The sequence below is a fragment of the Tachysurus vachellii genome, chromosome 6 (assembly GCF_030014155.1).
Source record: "Tachysurus vachellii isolate PV-2020 chromosome 6, HZAU_Pvac_v1, whole genome shotgun sequence".
NCBI lineage: Eukaryota > Metazoa > Chordata > Actinopteri > Siluriformes > Bagridae > Tachysurus > Tachysurus vachellii.
The window spans coordinates 13583884-13601938 of record NC_083465.1 but is presented as its reverse complement, the minus strand read 5'-3'; the positions used below and the strand labels follow the sequence as shown (position 1 = coordinate 13601938).

The window sequence follows — 18055 nt, the reverse complement described above, 5'->3', positions numbered from 1 at the left end:
GGTGCTCATTAGTGAGCCTGGAATATTTAGTTTTGATTATGTTCATTGTAGAGAAAGCTGCCTCCCAGTTGTATGTATGCATGTTCTCCCCGTGCCTCGGGGGTTTCCTCGGGGTACTCCGGTTTCCTTCCCCGGTAGGTTGATTGGCATCTCTGGAAAAATTGTCTGTAGTGTGTGTGCGCCCTGGGATGGATTGGCACTCCATCCAGGGTGTATCATGCCTTGATGCCCAATGACCCGAGGTAGTTCGGTTAAGCGGTAGAAAATGAGTGAGTGAGAGTGTGATTGACATCATTGATTGTTGTTGTCTGTTGTTAAAAAGGAAGGATCTAATTTAAGGATGTGTTCATGTCCCATTAAAGGCGAATGCCTGTTGAAAAAATGCCATTTGGTTGCATAGAAACCATTGTACTTTATATACTTTTCCATGGTCTTCTGCCATGTTTGAGGCATATTGAAACTTTTCATGCTTTTTTATGTTGGCCTTATTTCAGTTACATTTATATCTTAGGCTTTGTAGTTTTTGATTTTTATTCATTTTTAGATTTTTATTGTATTTACAACTCACCTGTATGTGGCAACCTTTTAAAAATAAATGCATGTAATCATTTTTTGTTGCAAATAAAACTCTCATAGTCCATAAATACTGTAGATTTAACTTTAATATATACATTTAGATAAATCATCAAACATCTGTATGACTTGCCAGTGACTTGCTTGACTCAAGCTACAACTTGACTTGCTTGACATAAAGCAGTGACTTGACTCTCACAAAAATTGACTCAGACTTGCTTGAGACTTGAGGGTTAAGACTTGAGACTTACTTGTGACTTACTCCCACCTCTGCTTTATTCCTCTTCAGTGTTGCAATGCTATAGATATTTGGTGTTTTGAGCAGCCTGTGTATAAAGGCTATATAAAAATCTTTGCTTTTATCTTCTGCTTTTAAATTGCTTGTTATTCTGCACCTCAGTCAAGTTTATTAGAGTTCTGTTCTTGTACTTGAATGTGATCCAGCTACCCAGTTTTAGTTCACCTTCATTGTGTGAATGCTGCAAGACTGAAGTGTTATTTATTTTATGCCCATTTCCCACTTGTAAATAATGCAGCTATTCATTTAATTACATTGTTGAAATTCTCATACTCAAGAGCTCTAATGTTTTAAAGGGCTACTTGTTATTGCTTGCAGTTATGGATTATATTAAAACAGCTGTACAAGATTGCCACTTGCAGGCTTAATTGTTCTTTCATACCCTTCATTACTCAAAGTGTCCATTCTTCTGGAAAGTGCATGTGTGTACTCCAGCATTGTGAAAATACATGCTTTCGCTTGCCTTGGTTATTGGAAGGTAGACAAGGGCACTAAGCAGACAAGTAGAGTACAGCTCTTATTCCTAGAATATACTGTACTGAACATTTTAGATAACCACTTCAACACCTACAAATGGCTTATTTACGCAAACGAGAATGACGAGAATAAAATGAACTGAATTGTAATTAACTTCAAATACAATTCAGGGGAAAGTTTGTCTTTATACAAATGAATAGTTTCATTTATAGCTTCTATTATCATCAATATTTATTTGAACAAGACAGATATTAAACTGGCAGAGTGTTTAATTCTTTTGTCACCATAAAGGGATCTTAAATACAATATACATTCTTTTATTAACCTCATAGTAGTTGATTTGGAGTGGGGATGAAAATGGGCATTCTGGAGGAGTGAGGTGGAAGGATGGTTGCTGAATTTACTTTTGAGCAGGTATTAGGTCATCAATGGCTTTGCCTTTCTCTAGTTGCTTCTCCATCTCCACCAGCAGCTTCACTCCATCTACCACCATCTGAACAAGCTCCACCTCAGAGAAGCCCAGCCGGTCAGCATTAGAGATATCAAACACACCACCTACTGCAGCAGTGTCCACACCACCTGACATTAAATGCAGCCATTAGTACTACTGCCAGAACCATCAGCCTCATTATGACTTACACACACCATACTGAGGACAGCACTGTGTGCTTTATAACATGTTACCTTTTCATTCGGGCTTTGTAATGTTTACCTGTTCCACGCTTTTGAAGGCGTAATCTCTTAAGCGCCTCCTCAAACTTGTTGTGCTTACTCAGGTTGGGGAGTTTGACATGCACACCTGCACGCAGACCTGTGCCCAGGTTAGAAGGGCAGGTGAGGACGTAGCCCAGGTGTTCATTCCACATAAACGCATGCCCCTTACTCTTGAATAGCTCCTCAATCTGAAAGGGTACAAGTCAGTAAGCACCAGTTATGTACAGTAGACAAGTTACTCCTCAACTACTTTAATGTTCAGAGTAGGATTGTTTTAGTTAAGGAGTAGATTACCTTTGTGAGGCCTGTGCAGAAACGATTAAACACTTCCTTCATGTTGCCACCTTTCTGCATGGAGATGACACGCAAGTGATCCTCCTCATTCACCCACACAAGGAATGTTTTGTTGTCATTGTGCCTGGGAAAAAAAAAATAAAAATTAAAATGTTGTGACCAACAAATGGAACAAATTTCTTAAAAATAGCAAGGGTTATCAAAATGATCAGCTCTAGGTAATGTAGTGTAAAGCACAATTTCTCTGAACTGAGAATGATTCAACATGCCTAATGAACTGTGACAAATCTACTCCTCAGTCTTCAGTCTATATGGGGCTACCACCACACTAACAAGTCCAAGAAATTTAAACAAGTCTTAACTCCATTGTAAATGTAGCTCACATGGGTAGCAGTTAATAAACGGATGCAAGGGCATGTCTTTCATAAGACCCATAAGTGTCCAGTGGTATTAACCAGGACCACTGCTCAGTACTGGCAAATACTACTGTTCAATAGTCAGAGAATCATCATTTTATTTAGTTTATAAAAAGGGGATTATTTTAGCATCCAGGTAAATTCAATCTATTTTGCATCATTAACGATAGTGAACAGACATTAAATAGCCAACATTGTTTTTTTATTCAAGTAGCATTAAATGTCCAATAGTATGTATTCTGTTTTTCAATTAGGTAAATAAAACATAATCTAAAGTCTTAAATACATTTGAGGAGTTTGATTACACAAAAAAAAAAAAAAAAAAAAAAAAGTGGCTTACTGAACTCAAACCTAGCTAAAAATATGCTGAACTGATCTAGATTGTATACACTTAAATCTGTATTCCCAGTAATCATTCACACATTATAAATCATTGCCCAATTTTATCAAAATGTTTCCATTAAATACATTTGAACTTAAATCAAACCTGGCCATATACTTCAGTAAATAAATATAAAACTAAATACTAGGCATACAAATATGGTTATATTATATAAAGCATAATAATGCATTGTGTATTGTATAATTGTTGGCAATACTACCTTCACACAAGTGGCAGCACTCTTGTAGAAATTCTGTACCATGTGTCACTTACCATATTCCCCTGGCATCAGGCCAATCCCGGGCCATTCCAGAGGCCAACAGCAGGGGAGATACAGGTTTGTCAAACAAGAAGTGGTCATCAATCAGCTGCTGCTGTTCTGCTTCAGTCATATTTTTCAGAGCAAAGTATTTTCCCTTCAGGTCTCCACTCAGGGCACCTAAAGCTGCAAATCAGACATCAAAAATTGCCATTTTGAACATTTCCCCTTTGTTACCATTACAGCAATGGATATACATTACTGTTAAATCAATAAAAAGGGAGAGATGAAGGAATGAAAGTCAAAAACTAGATTCAATACATATCCTGTAGCTTAATCATTTAATCAAAAAAAACTTGCTAATTTTAAAATTGTAATAAATTTAGTGGTTTAGCATTACAGACCAGCAGACATTGTCAGGTGGTTTCAGTTGCAAGCCTCCATTTATAATAACTTAATGCTCCAAATACACAACAATCAAAGCAGATTCTTGTTCATGCCAGTTTTGAAAAAGAAGTCTCAACATACCAAGATATATTTGTTATGCTTTACTGGTGCAATGGGTAGAAAAGTAGCACAAATACTATTAAAAGGACAATATAGCAGTTTCCCCACTAGGTGGAACCATGGTCTGCTGAAGACCCATACCTTCCACAGAGAGTTTTTCAATAGCTCTCCTCTCTCCACGACTGCAGTGTGGTGGCAGGCAAAAGCCACGGACGCTTCTGCCAGTTCGCACACGAGAGCTCAGCACATAGTTAGGATCCAGATCATCCCCACCCTTTACATTTAAAGAGGGTAAAAAAAAAAAAAAAAAAAAAAAAAAAAAACCTGGATAAAACCATAATTCAACTAGCAATATATAAGGCTACATCAATGTATACGGTCATCTTAAATATTTACAAGTCATGACTGTACCTTGAGGTTGTTTGGGTTCAGGTCAGTTTTGTGTTTATCGGTGGGCTTGTATCCTCCATGCCTGTCCTCAATGACTGGGTCAAGCAGCTCCTTAAAGACCTCATAGGTCTCCTCATCTCCAGCCACACAGCCCACAGTCATAATGAATGGGTGACCTAGGATGTAGACATGGAATCAGCTCTACATGCAAATGGATGAGGTTTCAAAAAAAAAAAAAAATAAAAAATATTCACAAGGCATGATTACACAAATATGCAATAAACAATGTGACTGAAAATCTAATAAGCGTTCACTGCAAAAAGACTAGTCCAGGAAAATCATTTTTGTAAGAAAAGAAAAACTTCAAGTTCTGAGATTGTTCTTTTACCAGGATTATCTACTCCAGTTAGAATGACTATGGTGAATACATCTGGAGTGGAACGCTCACTGAGCTTCTTGTACAAATCCAGGGTCATAACTTTGGCTATATGGTTGCTGTGCTGGCTGAGGTCTGGGTATTCATCCTCAGCAGACAGCTGGTATTTGTGTAGCAATAAAAATGAGCACTTTTGCCATCAAGAAGCTGAGATTCATAATTGTATTTATAGTTTTACCTCCAACTCTGCTGGAGAGCCAAACCAGTCAATAAAGTCTTTACTCTTAACTTTTTATTTTTATTTAATTCAGCAAGGTAACTGTACAGCTTGTCTTTTCTTAAAAATTTTTTTTTTTAATTAATTAAATAAATAAATAAATAAATAAATATTCTGCTGTAGAACACCAAGTTGCATTTTCTGGATATGCCTGGATGCAACTCGAAAACAAACTATTGTTTGCCCCACATCGTACAAGGACATACAGCTTTATTACCAGAGTTAAAGCAGTTTGGGTTTGTAATGCAACAAACTGGTGCCCAACTCCAGTAGCTTTCCCTACTTCAACACATCTCATAGACCATGAAGATCAGTGGTGTCCAATCTTATACGGAAAGGGCCGGTGTGGGTGCAGATTTTCATTCCAACCAAGCAGAAGCCACACCCGATTCCACCCGTTTAATCCGTTCTTGGCTCTTAGTAGACTCTCGTGTGGCTTCTGCTTGGTTGGAATGAAAACCTGCACCCACACCGGCCCTTTCCGGATAAGACTGGACACCGCGGATGATGTTGGTGTATTGGTCCAAGTCTGGTTTGTTGGCAGTTGGGATAAATTACCCAGTGAGGACTTTCGTTGACTGAACTGTGATGCTTTAAGCAGATGGATTTGGGTTTGTGCTCAGGCAAAAGTAAATTTAAGCAGCTTTACCTGGATTATCGACTCCAGTCTGAATCACATCATCCAGCGTGAAGCCACTCGGTGTCTGTTTGCTGCGCAGGCGCTCATATATGGCAGGGGTGAGCACTTTAGCCATGTGGTTGTTGTGCTTGGTCAGATCAGGATACTCTGCTTCAGCCGAGTACTTCATCTTCAGCTGGTTGTGGGTGTTTCCGAAAGGCATAGCGGAGGCTCCCTGAAGTGCACCGAGGAACAAAAAACCCATCAGCGTTTCCACAAACGAACAAACCAAATAAAATTGTCCTAACAAATGCCTGGTTTTGTTGAATATAGAATAAGGCCGATAATAATTTAAATAAATCAACTGATGACAGAATGACAATTATCACATGCAAATTAAGGTCAAATTAACATGTACCCTATATGAGATATCTATATATACACACACAAATAGACACACGCATAAGAAAACATCTGTGTATTAAGGAGCGCATTGTGGTGTTAAAGCGATCTAAATGTACAGCTTGGACTAGAAAAACTATTTCCCCCTAAACGCAACTAATAAACAAAGATTTCCTGCCCACATGCATATGAACGGGTCTCAGATGCACGCGTTAAATACTGAGACACACGTCGTCCTTCATCCACAAGTCCTTAGTGTTGGAACGGAAACATTCATCTTGTAGTCGTGCAATCGAGCTTCTGCTGTAAACACGTATAGAATCTCACCTGAGGACTGATGGCGCGTTAGACACAAAACTCCAGCCGTGTGATTCAGAACTCCAAAGTTCTGCTGCTCTCTGGTGAAGGTCTGTGTGTGATGGAGCGTTTATTTTATAGTGTTCAAGAGCGGCTCCTATTGGCTAACATTTGTAGTCCATTCATTGGTCTGGGAGACTTTGAGGCTGAGGACACACCATTTACAGTGTAACTACATTATAAACCTCCAGGACTCTATAACATTATTATTGTATATTTAAAGAATTGTCTTTTTTTGTATTCCATTAATGTAGATAGTAATGTGTAAGTCCAGTGGTTTAAACTGTGTGCTTTGTGTATACAATTCAGTCGTACATCATATATATATATATATATATATGTATATATATATATATATATATATATACATATATATATATATATATATATATATATATATATATATATACAGATGATGTATAGAAAGCCAACACAGATTCTTTGACCTTCTTTTTTTTTTTTTTTTTTTTCTTCCTCTGGTAGGTTAAAGAATCTGTGTCGGCTTTTTATACGTCATCTGTCCGCGACACGTTACTGACTGTTGCTTTACTAACACGTGTGTACACCGGTTTTGCTGACAAACAAGATAAACCTCAAAACCATTTTCAGTAAAGGTAGGTGTCTTATTATAATAGATGTATGTCGTGTATTTACATGAGCAAACCGCAATATTGTGTGAAATCCGTCTTTACTAATGACAACGTGATATTGCTTGGCTAACGTTGCTAGCTGGAATGCTGAATAAATGATGAGCTTTTAGAGTGACCGTGCTGAAGTAAAATAAAAAGTGCCACTATTCTAAATAAAGTGTAGTTTGTTTATATTTTCTGTTTTCTCACTACACATTCACGTTATATATATATATATATATATATATATATATATATATATATATATATATATATATATATTAGTCACAAACTTACAGGTTGCTCATTCTATCCTTGTCTTTGAATGAATAGAGAGTCGCTAAAAGCTGGAGGGTTTTTTGTTTATTTGTTGTTGTTTTTTGAAATTCAAATAATAACGTTTTATTTTTAAAAAAGAATTAAAATAATAACGGTTCTGGAAAGTTTCCACGTGCATTATTCAGAAACTAAATAATGGATTGATAACCAATTCTTTCAGTAATAAATATAAAAAAATAAAATCCTACTACAACTAATATTTATTATTTATAATAATGTTATTATATTATTTCTGTAGAAATAATCCAAAATGATTACATAAAGCACTGACAGAAAAATCAAACTCTTTTGTAATGTGTAATGTCATTTACGTGATTTGATTTATTTGTTTATTTCTGTATGTATGTATATTAATATAACTGTTACAACTGTCAGTGATGCTGTTGTACTGAACATCAGTATAGCTGTTGCCTGGGCCTGAGTGGCAGCTGTTCCGATACTTACCATTCTTGCTTATGTGATATTGCCTGTATATATTTTGTTGTTTTCTTGTTTTCTAGTAATATGCTAGAAACTGATTGTTGTCTGTCCTGGTGGAAGGTTATGCTTACTGATATGTCTATATGAACTCTTTTTCTCCAATATTGCAGTGAATCACAACTGTCCCATGAGTTTTGTGGAGTACTCTGAGCTCATTCAGGAAGGAGATGTGGTCATCATCTTTCTTGGGCATGATTCCATGATGCCCATCAAAGTGGAATCTGGTGCTCAGACACAGACCCGCTATGGAGCCATTCGGCACTCCACTGACTTAATCGGTCGACGGTTTGGTTCAAAAGTAACATGTAGTAAGGGTGGATGGGTGTATGTTCTGCATCCCACTCCTGAGCTATGGACTGTGAATCTGCCTCACCGAACCCAAATCCTTTACACAACAGACATCGCCAACATCACCTTGATGCTGGACCTCAAACCAGGCTCGGTTGTTTGTGAATCAGGTGAGACAGAGGCTAAATCTCTATAGGATATTTTGTGCTTTTTCTAAAAAATTTAAAAGGTCCTCCAGAAAGTAATTCTAACTAACAAAGCCAATAGCCCATTCTTTACTTTTTATTTATTTATTAAATGTATTATTTGTATGGTCAGGAAAATCTAAAACCTGATGGGTTTCTAAATTGTCAGTGCTTTTACTGTACCAAATTATAGCAGTGGTGCTTGTTCAAATAGTTGGCTTACGTATGATTTGATAACTTTATGGAAAGTGACTTACGTGATTGAGCTGAGTAGCTTGAAGTACTTATCAAGGATTACTTAAGCAGGTATCAGAAGAAAGAATGTGTTCTTTAAGCAGAAAGTGGGTCACCTTGTGTATTTAGCTGATCTGTTTGTATGCACGTTGACATCTGATGCAGCCTGAAGGTCTAAAGGTCTTATTTAATTTCTAAGTCCACTATTGAAGTCCCCATGAAATTAAAGCTTACTGTAGCACTGTGGATTACTTGATGCACGCTAAAATTGATGTTTAGAGGTTCTTAAACTCTTGTTATTTTGAAGAACTAGCCTCTAATTCGGGACAAAACTGATTATTAACTAGTTTGGTGGTGATGTGGCATGTCTTGAACACTGCTAGCACATTCTTACCCTTACCATAGCTTTTTTATTTATACGAGGATCTGCACCATAGTGACACCTTTGCAGTTTTCTTTAGTTTGTGTAATTTATCTGAAAGAGCTTCTATGAAGCGACTTTGTTTATATAAAAACAATTTTGTTTTGGCCACAATTTAAAAAAAATATTGTGTGGAAAGTTTTATTCCCTTGACTACTTTTCTATTTATTTAATGTTTTGCTTCTCTCTCTTTCCTCTGGTCTTTATGTTTGTGCTGTTTTTTCATCTCCATGTATGACTCTCTGTTTGTGTGGAGTTTTCCTTTCTGTTTGTTCACTCACTAAGTGGGAGCAACCCGTAATCTGAATGGATCTATTTAATGGCCTCAGACACATACACACCCTCCCGGTACACTCTCTGCAGCCACCTCTCTTTAGCTGGACTGTGTTTTATTCTGAATGATTTTTCAATGAGTGATGCTTAACTGGGGGCAGAACAGAGTCTCTCACACACATTGTGTTATTTTTGTGATTAACAGTAATCAGTACTGACTTCAATATATTTGAGCTGTATGACAAAATATTTTTCTTCTGCATTGTTTTGCCATTTGTTGTTCAGTACTTTCTCATGGTATGAACCCTGTTTTAGACATAGTATAAGTATCATCTTATCTCGTTGTTTTCTTGGTCACTCTGATCTCTTTGGCCGTCTCCTTTCATGATCTATAATCATGACTTCAACTGTCCTCTTCCGTCTGAATACCACCCTGCGTACTGAACATTGAATGCATTGTTGTTGTAAAACAAAAGCTATGGTGATGTAACACTGTGCACAGGAGGAGTTGGCATGTAAAGTTCTCTGCATTTCTGTGTGTTTGCTTGTAAATATGTGGGTGTACACTTGCATGTGTATGTGTGGGTAAGAGAGTAACTTTAATCTAGTCTGCTGTATTCTCTTAATTGAAACTGTATGGCTAAAAGTATATGTAAGTTTGTATGAGCTTTTTGAAAATAATGTTCTAGATTTAGTCCCCATTTGCTGTTATAGTAACTTCCACTCTTATAGAAAGGCTTTCTACTAAATTTAGGTGTGTGGCTTTGGGAATTTGTATTACTCAACAGTATTATTGAGGTCAGGTACTGATGTTGGGCGAGGAGGCCTGGTCATTATTGCCATTCATACCAAAGTGCTTAGGGTCCAGGCCACTCAAGTTCTTCCACTTCAAACTTGGCAATCTATGTCTTCATGGTGCTTGCTTTGTTCACAGGGGCATTGTAATGGTTCCAGTGATGACAAACTATACAGTATTCAAAGCCATTCTAGACAGTTTTTTGCTTTCAACATTGTCATACAGTAAAAGTATTGACTGGCTTGGTGTATTTACGTGATAAATGACAGTAACACATTTAGATGAATATTTCACAGCTTAAATAGATAGTAAATTAGTAACTTTAGTCGTATCTTTATCTAATCTGTCTCTGCTTACCATAATCTATAGCAGAATCTCTTGTCTTGAAGGTACCAGCTTAGGTTATAACTATAACCTAAGTATATAAGTATATTATAGTAATATAGTATATTACTATAACCTAAAATTAAATGTGATCATTTAATTGAATTTGCCCTTTTGTCTAAATAATGCATGCTGTAATTGTTTTTAATTATTTATTTATTTATTTTTGCCTGTGAATGTGTGACACAGGCACTGGGAGCGGTTCACTTTCCCACGCCATTCTCCGCACCATCGCGCCCAATGGCCACCTGCACACAGTCGAGTTCCATGCCCAACGGGCAGAAAAGGCTGCACAAGAGTTCAGAGATCACAAAGTGGGCCATCTAGTGACAGTCCGAAATCAGGATGTGTGCAAAGATGGCTTTGGTGTTGTGGGGGTAGCCGATGCTGTATTTCTGGACATCCCTTCACCCTGGGAGGCCATCATGCATGCAAAGAAAGCATTTAAACTCAGGGGTAGGTATATGTGTCTTTATACATTTGTTGTCAAGGGACATGGAGATAAAGGCTAATCTTCTCAATAGAGAATAATATTAATTGATGTACTTCCTTTGGCCAATTTGTTACAGTTTTGTTCAGGTCTAGGAGCCTTCTAGTGGAAAAAAGCATTGTGTCTTACCAGTAGGGCTGTTATATAGCATAACAACCAGTTTTCTGAATGTCTGGTTCTCCTGCAAACCTGTTCCATCTCTGACACATTACATGCATGTGTTGAAGGCTTGTAAAGGCTTGATCTGTTAGATAGATGCCTTGCCATTATTGTCCTCTTACTGAGGAAGTATTGACTGCAAACAGTCATTTTTTCTGTGAATCATTTACTCATAAGTTTGTATTATTCATGTTGGAATTACACCATTCACCCTTGTGTCTGAAGAGGTAACTGAAGCTCACATGCACACAACATATTAAAATAAAAAAAAACTCCATAATACTATATCTGGTCCCACTGGTCAGACAAGGACAAGTATACAACAGAGAATTATGTTTTGTGTTGTATCTGTTTAAGCTTCCGTGTGTTTTTATTTTCTTAGTTTATGTAAATAATATTGTTATGGCAACACAACAGAACAGATACCCCATCTGAGGATGCATCACATCTCTCACGTATATAAACGCACTACTGCCAGTGCATTTAACTTGGTTTATTGAAGGTCATCCAAATCTCCTTCTTATTTAATAAATGATTGATATGTTTGTATAGGCAACATTTTGTCTAAAGTACAGTTAATATTTTATGACCCTGCTCCCTAGTGAATATGGCCAAACATCTCTGTTATAAGTGCTCATGCATGTTGCCCTGATCCTGCAGATGAATGGCTTCATGTCCAGGCAGCAGGCCTGGACTTGTCAGGTGCTTAGCTCATTGCAGCTACACTGTGCTTTAATCAAGGCTTCATTACTTTTTTTAATTGAGTGGCAGGGATGTTAATTTCTTTTAGGACGCATACTAAATTATGCTGTAAATGATATGCAAATTAAATGCATTTCTGTCTCTTACCTACATCAAGTGACAAAAGGGTCATTTATCCAAAGAAATCAGGAAACTTGTTTAGGTATTTAAGATTACAGGTTCAAATTTAAATCTTCATACTAAATTGTTATACGTGATCTTAAATGCACCTTTAAAATTTGCAGGCTTGTTGTGTTTATATCTCTGCTTAGAAGCTTGCCTGCAGTTATGTCCATGTATTGTCTTCTCTCTCTCTCTCACGCTCTCTCTGCACACATGTACAGGCCCACAGCGACAAGCTTTTGACCATAAAGGGATAGTTTGTGAAACTGAAGAGAGGTTAGGTTGAGAGAATAGGTTTCCTTATTGAGAGAACTCAAGTATAAATGCAGCGTGTTGGTCTTATTCAAACTTCTTCTAAAATCGCCCTGTTATAAGGCCTTCTTATTTAAGAACATTGAACAGTTTATATGGTATATGTGTTTTGCAGAGTGGTTGATTGTGCTTTGTGTAGGCTAAGGTCACATTTCCATGTGATGAGGTGATAGAAGTTAGACTGTTGTCTGTGAGCTCCTACAGCAGTTTTCTCTCTCTTTCCCCTCTTTCTATCTAATACCTGTTATTGTTTGGCTGATAGCCTACTCATGTTTAGTGCTTGGAGTGCATAGAGGACTCCCACGCTGCCCTGACTTTCCTCTTTCCGAGGCTGTTGGGCTGCTGTTGCCAGGAAACCATGAGTCTATGTTTATGACTTGGTTTGCATGGAATGGCCTTATTTGTCTGTGGAACATTTCAGGCATACTTTGGCTTTTCTCCCCCTCTCTATCGCCGTCTCTTCAGTTTCTTATTACATTAGTACTTTTATTTAGGTTTTGTCTGTCCATAAAGTCTAAAGCAATGCCCACGTAATCATTTCAGTAACATGTAGACTACTCACAAATTCCTTTTAGTGAGTTTCATTGTCCGGGTTACTGAGGTTATATTGGCTCACTGCACTGACAATCTTTTTTTTTATTTTAATGATTGTGCCAAATTCACTTGATAGATTTAGACAAATCACAAACAAGTTAGAACTTTAACGGATGCCAAGAATTCCAGTTCCAGTAAGTACCACCGGGAAAGAGAGACTAAATAGAAGGGAAGAGAAATTATTAAATACTAGCTTCACCTGTTTCTTTCCCTCTTTATTCCACCTGCTCTTGTATTTCTGCTGATTGTGTTTTTTTTTTAAGCATGTGCTATGACAGAGATGTAACTCATAGACAGAATAACTATAGACTTGACCTGACTACTGTCTGTGGCTGTTCACCATACCATATTACTCATATATATATATATATATATATATATATATATATATATATGTATATTATATACTCATATGTATATTGGTTTGCTGCAGCAGTTTGTGGAGTAGTTTGTTTGTACACAGACCGGAAAGTGAAAGAAGACTTCATTCTGTTTATGTAAAACAAGTAGTAGTAGTAGTAGTAGTAGCCTTTATTGTCACTGGTCACAGGTACCAGCGAAATTAGGTAATCCAGCACAGGCAAGCAGCCATCAGGTCCTGCGGCCTTTATCTTCGGCGCTGGTCACAAGCCACATTTATATATCTTTTTTGGTCTGTTAATGGTCTCGCTTGTATGGTCCCAAGTTGATTAGGGGACTGTTTCAGATTTAGTCTAGCCTAGTCTAATGAGAGACTGTTAGGGCTAGTATAAGAGTCAGGTTTCTTCAATATTATTCTATATACATAACTCTGCACCTCTGCTTGACTTTTCTCTCTATGCAGGAGGTCGTTTGTGCTCGTTCTCTCCATGTATCGAGCAGGTCCAGAGGACATGTGAAACTCTGCTAGATCATGGCTTTGAGGAGATCTGTACACTGGAGGTTCTGCAGAGAGTACATGATGTCCGATCCGTCACTCTGCCCTTACCAGACTTCGGGCCGGAGGAGGGAGAAAAAGATCCACGTTCCAAGATAGCTTCTGACCCTGCTCAAGAGGATGTTCCACATGCAACAAATCCCAGCTACTCTTCAGTAATCTGCAAGACTGCCACACCATCTAGAGAGATGGCTGGACACACAGGATACCTCACTTTTGCTACAAAACCACGGGACTAGAATACTACAGGAATGCCAAGAGCTGGATAAAGTGACTGAAACATGAGTGTAGCTCTGTGCTCATTTTTTACAGTCTATCAGTGAATATAAACATGTCTGTATATTAAGATTGAGTTTGGGTACATGGATGTTTTTACATACTAAACCATATACACCATATGTTTATTACTCTACTTTGTGTAAGCGCATTTGATTTCTTTCAAAGTATGACAATACATTTTAATTATGGTAGTTTTTTTTGTTACAATAAAATTTAAAATGATCTTGATTGTGTTTTTCTTTACTGTGCATATCACCACACACTGCTGAGGCATTTACCATGTACACATGTCAGGTCCTATTTATCTGACTTTAAAAAATGCAAGACCCTCGAATTGTTGAATGGAATGGCAAAATATAAGGAATGGAGAAATGTAGAGTATTTTTCAATCTGTTTGTTGACATTAATTGAGTTTCTGGCTGAACAAGTTCTTACTGTTGATAGTTGTGTTCTATTGATTATCTGCACATTTAATGAAAAAGAAAATTATCGCAGTACTACAGCTGTTCTATCTTATCTAAAACTGGAAGCAGTTTTCCTTTACCTTTCCCCCGGGTCAGAGCCTGGGTCTAGACACCATAAAAGGTAGTCCTCTGTCTGTGCTCTCATACTGAATAGAGATGTGTTCCCTGATATCCACTGCTTATGCATACACTACGATTTCACATCTAGGTCCTTAAACTTTCTCCAAAAATATGCTGTTATTTTTTCTTTTTCCCCTCTGCCTGTGTTATGCATGTCATGCCTCATCACCTATATACAGTTTCAGATTTACAACAGTTTTGTTTAGTTTACTGTCTGATGCATGTTGTGTTGTCTGAAGGGTACTAACACCTTTTGTATACTATATGTGAAAAGGTAGGAAATTATGCAGTGCTTTTCACAGTGTACACATGTAAAAGTTACCTTTGACCATATAAAGCATGTGTGAAAGGATGCATGATGTAACAGTGGGATTTGTGTGTGTTATATTAAGCCTGCTGTTCCCTGGTTAAAGAAGGGAAGGGAAAGGCTGAAGGATGAGAATAGAGCTGAGAGGTGGCCCACCCATATCTGTCTGCTATCTACTCAGCAATGATGGTCTAAGCTGCAATATAGAGCACTAGAATAGCACCTTTACTCCCTGCCAATACCTAGACATTAAGCAGCTTCTGTTCAGAGCCGCAGCTCCTTATTGCATGCTCGCTCTAGATCACTTTCTCCTTTTCTCTCAGTGATTTATCGCGTGCTTTAGCATGTCTATGTTTACCAGGTGAAAAATGGGATTTTGAAGAATTTTTTATGGATGCTGAAAACATGACTCCTCCACTAATGGAACAATCTGCTGATGTGGTAACTTTGACTCTAAAAAATATTCTACTATTAACATCAGTATAAAAATATCAGATGCTTACCATCAACTGTTAAGTGCTTACCGATAGCCATTATCTAAGTGCTGTCTGATGCATTGACACACTGCACTTTACTCTCTGAGTTAAACCTTCTTAATCCTGCAGAGGTCAAAAGGCATAAAATATCAGTGTTAAGCTTCGGTAAGCAGTGCAGGCTTGGGATGTTGGTAATTTGGATTGGTAAAGCTCTTAAGAATGGTTAGGATTGTGAGATATTCGGTCTACCCAGTTGAAGCCTTGAATGATTTCTAAGATGTATGCTTGGATTGGTAAGTGATAAGTCATTTTGGAGAAAAGTGCAAAGCAAATCAATATCAATTACATCTGACCCATCCTAACCTGATAACACCATTGAATTTTTCTTTTCTAATGGGCTTTGAGTGGTTTCAGATCAGTCATGTTTCCATTAATGTTTTCTTCAGTAGTATTAGCAGGTTTGTATAGACTAACAGAAGTTGCTGTAGTATGCATTAAGCTTCCATTTTCTCTTAGACTCCAGGCACAGAGATAAAAATGTAGCTGAAATGTCCAGCGTTGTGAGCATGATTCATTTGAAGGTTGTCTGCCATCTATTTTAGTGTTTAGAGTAAAGTTAGATTTTCCATTTGATGGGCGTAAAAGAAGGAACACTTGAGCATTAGTGTGTGCTACTCAAAAACCAACGATAAAGATGTTTACTCACTGGAACACATAAACAATTTTAAGGAGAGGACAAGACTTTAGTGATGTGGGTTGCAGAACGTTTTTTGAATCTTGCTGAATTTTTATTTCAATACTTTATAATTTTGGTATAATTACATACTTATAATACAACACCATGGATATTCTCTGTGGTTTTTCAGTTCACATGTTAGTAACTTATAAGGCACAGCACCATGTCTCTTTGCTGTGTGAGAATGTTTCCAAGCACTGAATGTTTGCCAATAAATCATGGGATTCCCCATGAGGACACAATCACATGATGCTAAGACATTGGTGATCTATTGTCTAAGACCAGGCTGGAAAATTTGTATTCTTTATTTCAGAAAGATGGATTATACTTATGTATTTATGGAGATGTATGTTTAACTAGGACAAAAGGTCAACATGTCTTAAGTTTGACACACTTTTGTGTTCATTTGTGAAATTCTCTTGTTTACGACACTTCAGTCAAAAAGAATTTCAGACATTCTGCAGCACTCCCTTTTCAACTCGGTTGTTTTGGAATCAAAATATGAGGTTTTAAACTGATGAAGCCAATCGCTAGACCTTAACCCAACAGAGACGAAACTGAAAGGAAAAATCCAAAAAAGAAACAACAATTGAAGGAAGCTGAGGTACAAGCCTGGAAAAGTATTAAAAAAAATGAACAATTAAACAGCCTGGGGGGGGGCATGGTGGCTTAGTGGTTAGCACGTTCGCCTCACACCTCCAGGGTTGGGGATTCAATTCCCACCTCCGCCTTGTGTGTGTGGAGTTTGCATGTTCTCCCCGTGCCTCGGGGGTTTCCTCCGGGTACTCCGGTTTCCTCCCCCGGTCCAAAGACATGCATGGTAGGTTGATTGGCATCTCTGGAAAATTGTCTGTAGTGTGTGATTGCGTGAGTGAATGAGAGTGTGTGTGCCCTGCGATGGGTTGGCACTCCGTCCAGGGTGTATCCTGCCATGATGCCCAATGACGCCTGAGATATGCACAGGCTCCCCGTGACCCGAGGAAGTTCGGATAAGCGGTAGAAAATGAGTGAGTGAGTAAACAGCTTGGTGAGGTCATTGGGTCACTGGTTGCAAAATAAAAAAACAGAAATGCAAGTTTGTGTTATTTACTTTAAAGACCTTTAAGACTGTTTGTTTCTATGCTTTTGCTCATCTAAAAATTGGTTCCATATACTAAGTTGTTTAACACATAGATGGAAATGAAAGCTGAAATGTTGCAACTCTGATTCATAATTTGATCTTTAACCCAGATATCTTCAGAATATTGCAAAACAAAAGAAATGACCTCAAGTTTCCAGTACTTTCATGGGGGAGAGTGTACTTTCTTGATCATTTTATGTTGACTACTGCAGTAATGAGAGAATATTGGCCAAATGGTTATAAAAAAAACTAGAAGTAGAAAACATAATAGAAGATTGTATTATTTACTTTTTCCAGTTTCTGCTTAGTAATCATCGGTGAACTCCAGATTCTACATAGTATCACCCCAATAATTTCCTTATTACATTTGGCTGCTTGATTGTCACAGTTTTATTTGAATTATAACATAACTATAAAGGTGTAGTAATGAAATCGTACAATGAGGACAATCTAGTCTCAGGCCATGTTTCAATGCCTGCATGTACTCACCATGTACGTACCTTGTGCTGCTGAGTCACTGCTGGTTAAGTAAATTTGGATATGTCTGGTATATGGGCTTGGCAGGCAAAATCCACAAGGCAGACTAGGCTCAAAAAGATCCTCAGCTCTGGAGTAGAACTACACTGCTGCAAATGATCACTGATTTAATTTCGTCTGTTTTTTTATTCACATAATTTTGCTAATACTGCTAAACTAATCAAAGTTTCTGAATTGCAGAAATGTGTGCTGTTTCAAACCATCCAGAACTGCTAAAGCTTTTGTAACACACAAAAAAAGTGGAAAAATGAAATCATTAATACAGTGAATAATGAATGTGTGTATGCATGTGAGTGGGTGGCCAGGCTCAG

General features: G+C 37.6%; 2 protein-coding genes across 2 annotated transcripts; one reads left to right on the top strand and one right to left on the bottom strand.

The window, feature by feature from the left end:
• Positions 1-644: 644 nt before the first annotated feature.
• ckba (creatine kinase, brain a) lies at positions 645-6453 on the bottom strand. The gene is made up of 8 exons (XM_060872398.1): positions 6312-6453; positions 5613-5817; positions 4332-4486; positions 4062-4194; positions 3428-3599; positions 2357-2480; positions 2061-2250; positions 645-1927 (listed from the first exon to the last, which is right to left on the bottom strand). Exons 2-8 carry the CDS (start codon positions 5803-5805, stop codon positions 1749-1751), a joined length of 1146 nt encoding a protein of 381 aa, XP_060728381.1. The 5' UTR covers positions 5806-5817; positions 6312-6453; the 3' UTR covers positions 645-1748.
• A 374-nt stretch (positions 6454-6827) lies between these two features.
• Positions 6828-14157, top strand: trmt61a (tRNA methyltransferase 61A). The gene is made up of 4 exons (XM_060872397.1): positions 6828-6955; positions 7900-8247; positions 10560-10826; positions 13613-14157. The coding sequence occupies exons 2-4, from the start codon at positions 7917-7919 to the stop codon at positions 13942-13944; spliced, it is 930 nt and encodes a 309-aa protein (XP_060728380.1). The 5' UTR covers positions 6828-6955; positions 7900-7916; the 3' UTR covers positions 13945-14157.
• The last annotated feature ends 3898 nt before the right edge of the window (positions 14158-18055 follow it).

What these genes read in the sequence shown, in the direction of transcription:
- ckba (XM_060872398.1), bottom strand. Translation starts at nt 5,805, where the DNA reads ATGCCTTTCGGAAACACCCACAACCAGCTGAAGATGAAGTACTCGGCT. An exon ending in TGAAAAACTCTCTGTGGAAG is followed by an intron (nt 3,600 to 4,061) that starts GTATGGGTCTTC and finishes TCTGATTTGCAG; the next exon opens with CTTTAGGTGCCCTGAGTGGA. An exon ending in CCTGATGCCAGGGGAATATG is followed by an intron (nt 2,481 to 3,427) that starts GTAAGTGACACA and finishes TTTTTTTCCCAG; the next exon opens with GCACAATGACAACAAAACAT.
- trmt61a (XM_060872397.1), top strand. Translation starts at nt 7,917, where the DNA reads ATGAGTTTTGTGGAGTACTCTGAGCTCATTCAGGAAGGAGATGTGGTC. An exon ending in CTCGGTTGTTTGTGAATCAG is followed by an intron (nt 8,248 to 10,559) that starts GTGAGACAGAGG and finishes TGTGTGACACAG; the next exon opens with GCACTGGGAGCGGTTCACTT. An exon ending in GAAAGCATTTAAACTCAGGG is followed by an intron (nt 10,827 to 13,612) that starts GTAGGTATATGT and finishes CTCTCTATGCAG; the next exon opens with GAGGTCGTTTGTGCTCGTTC.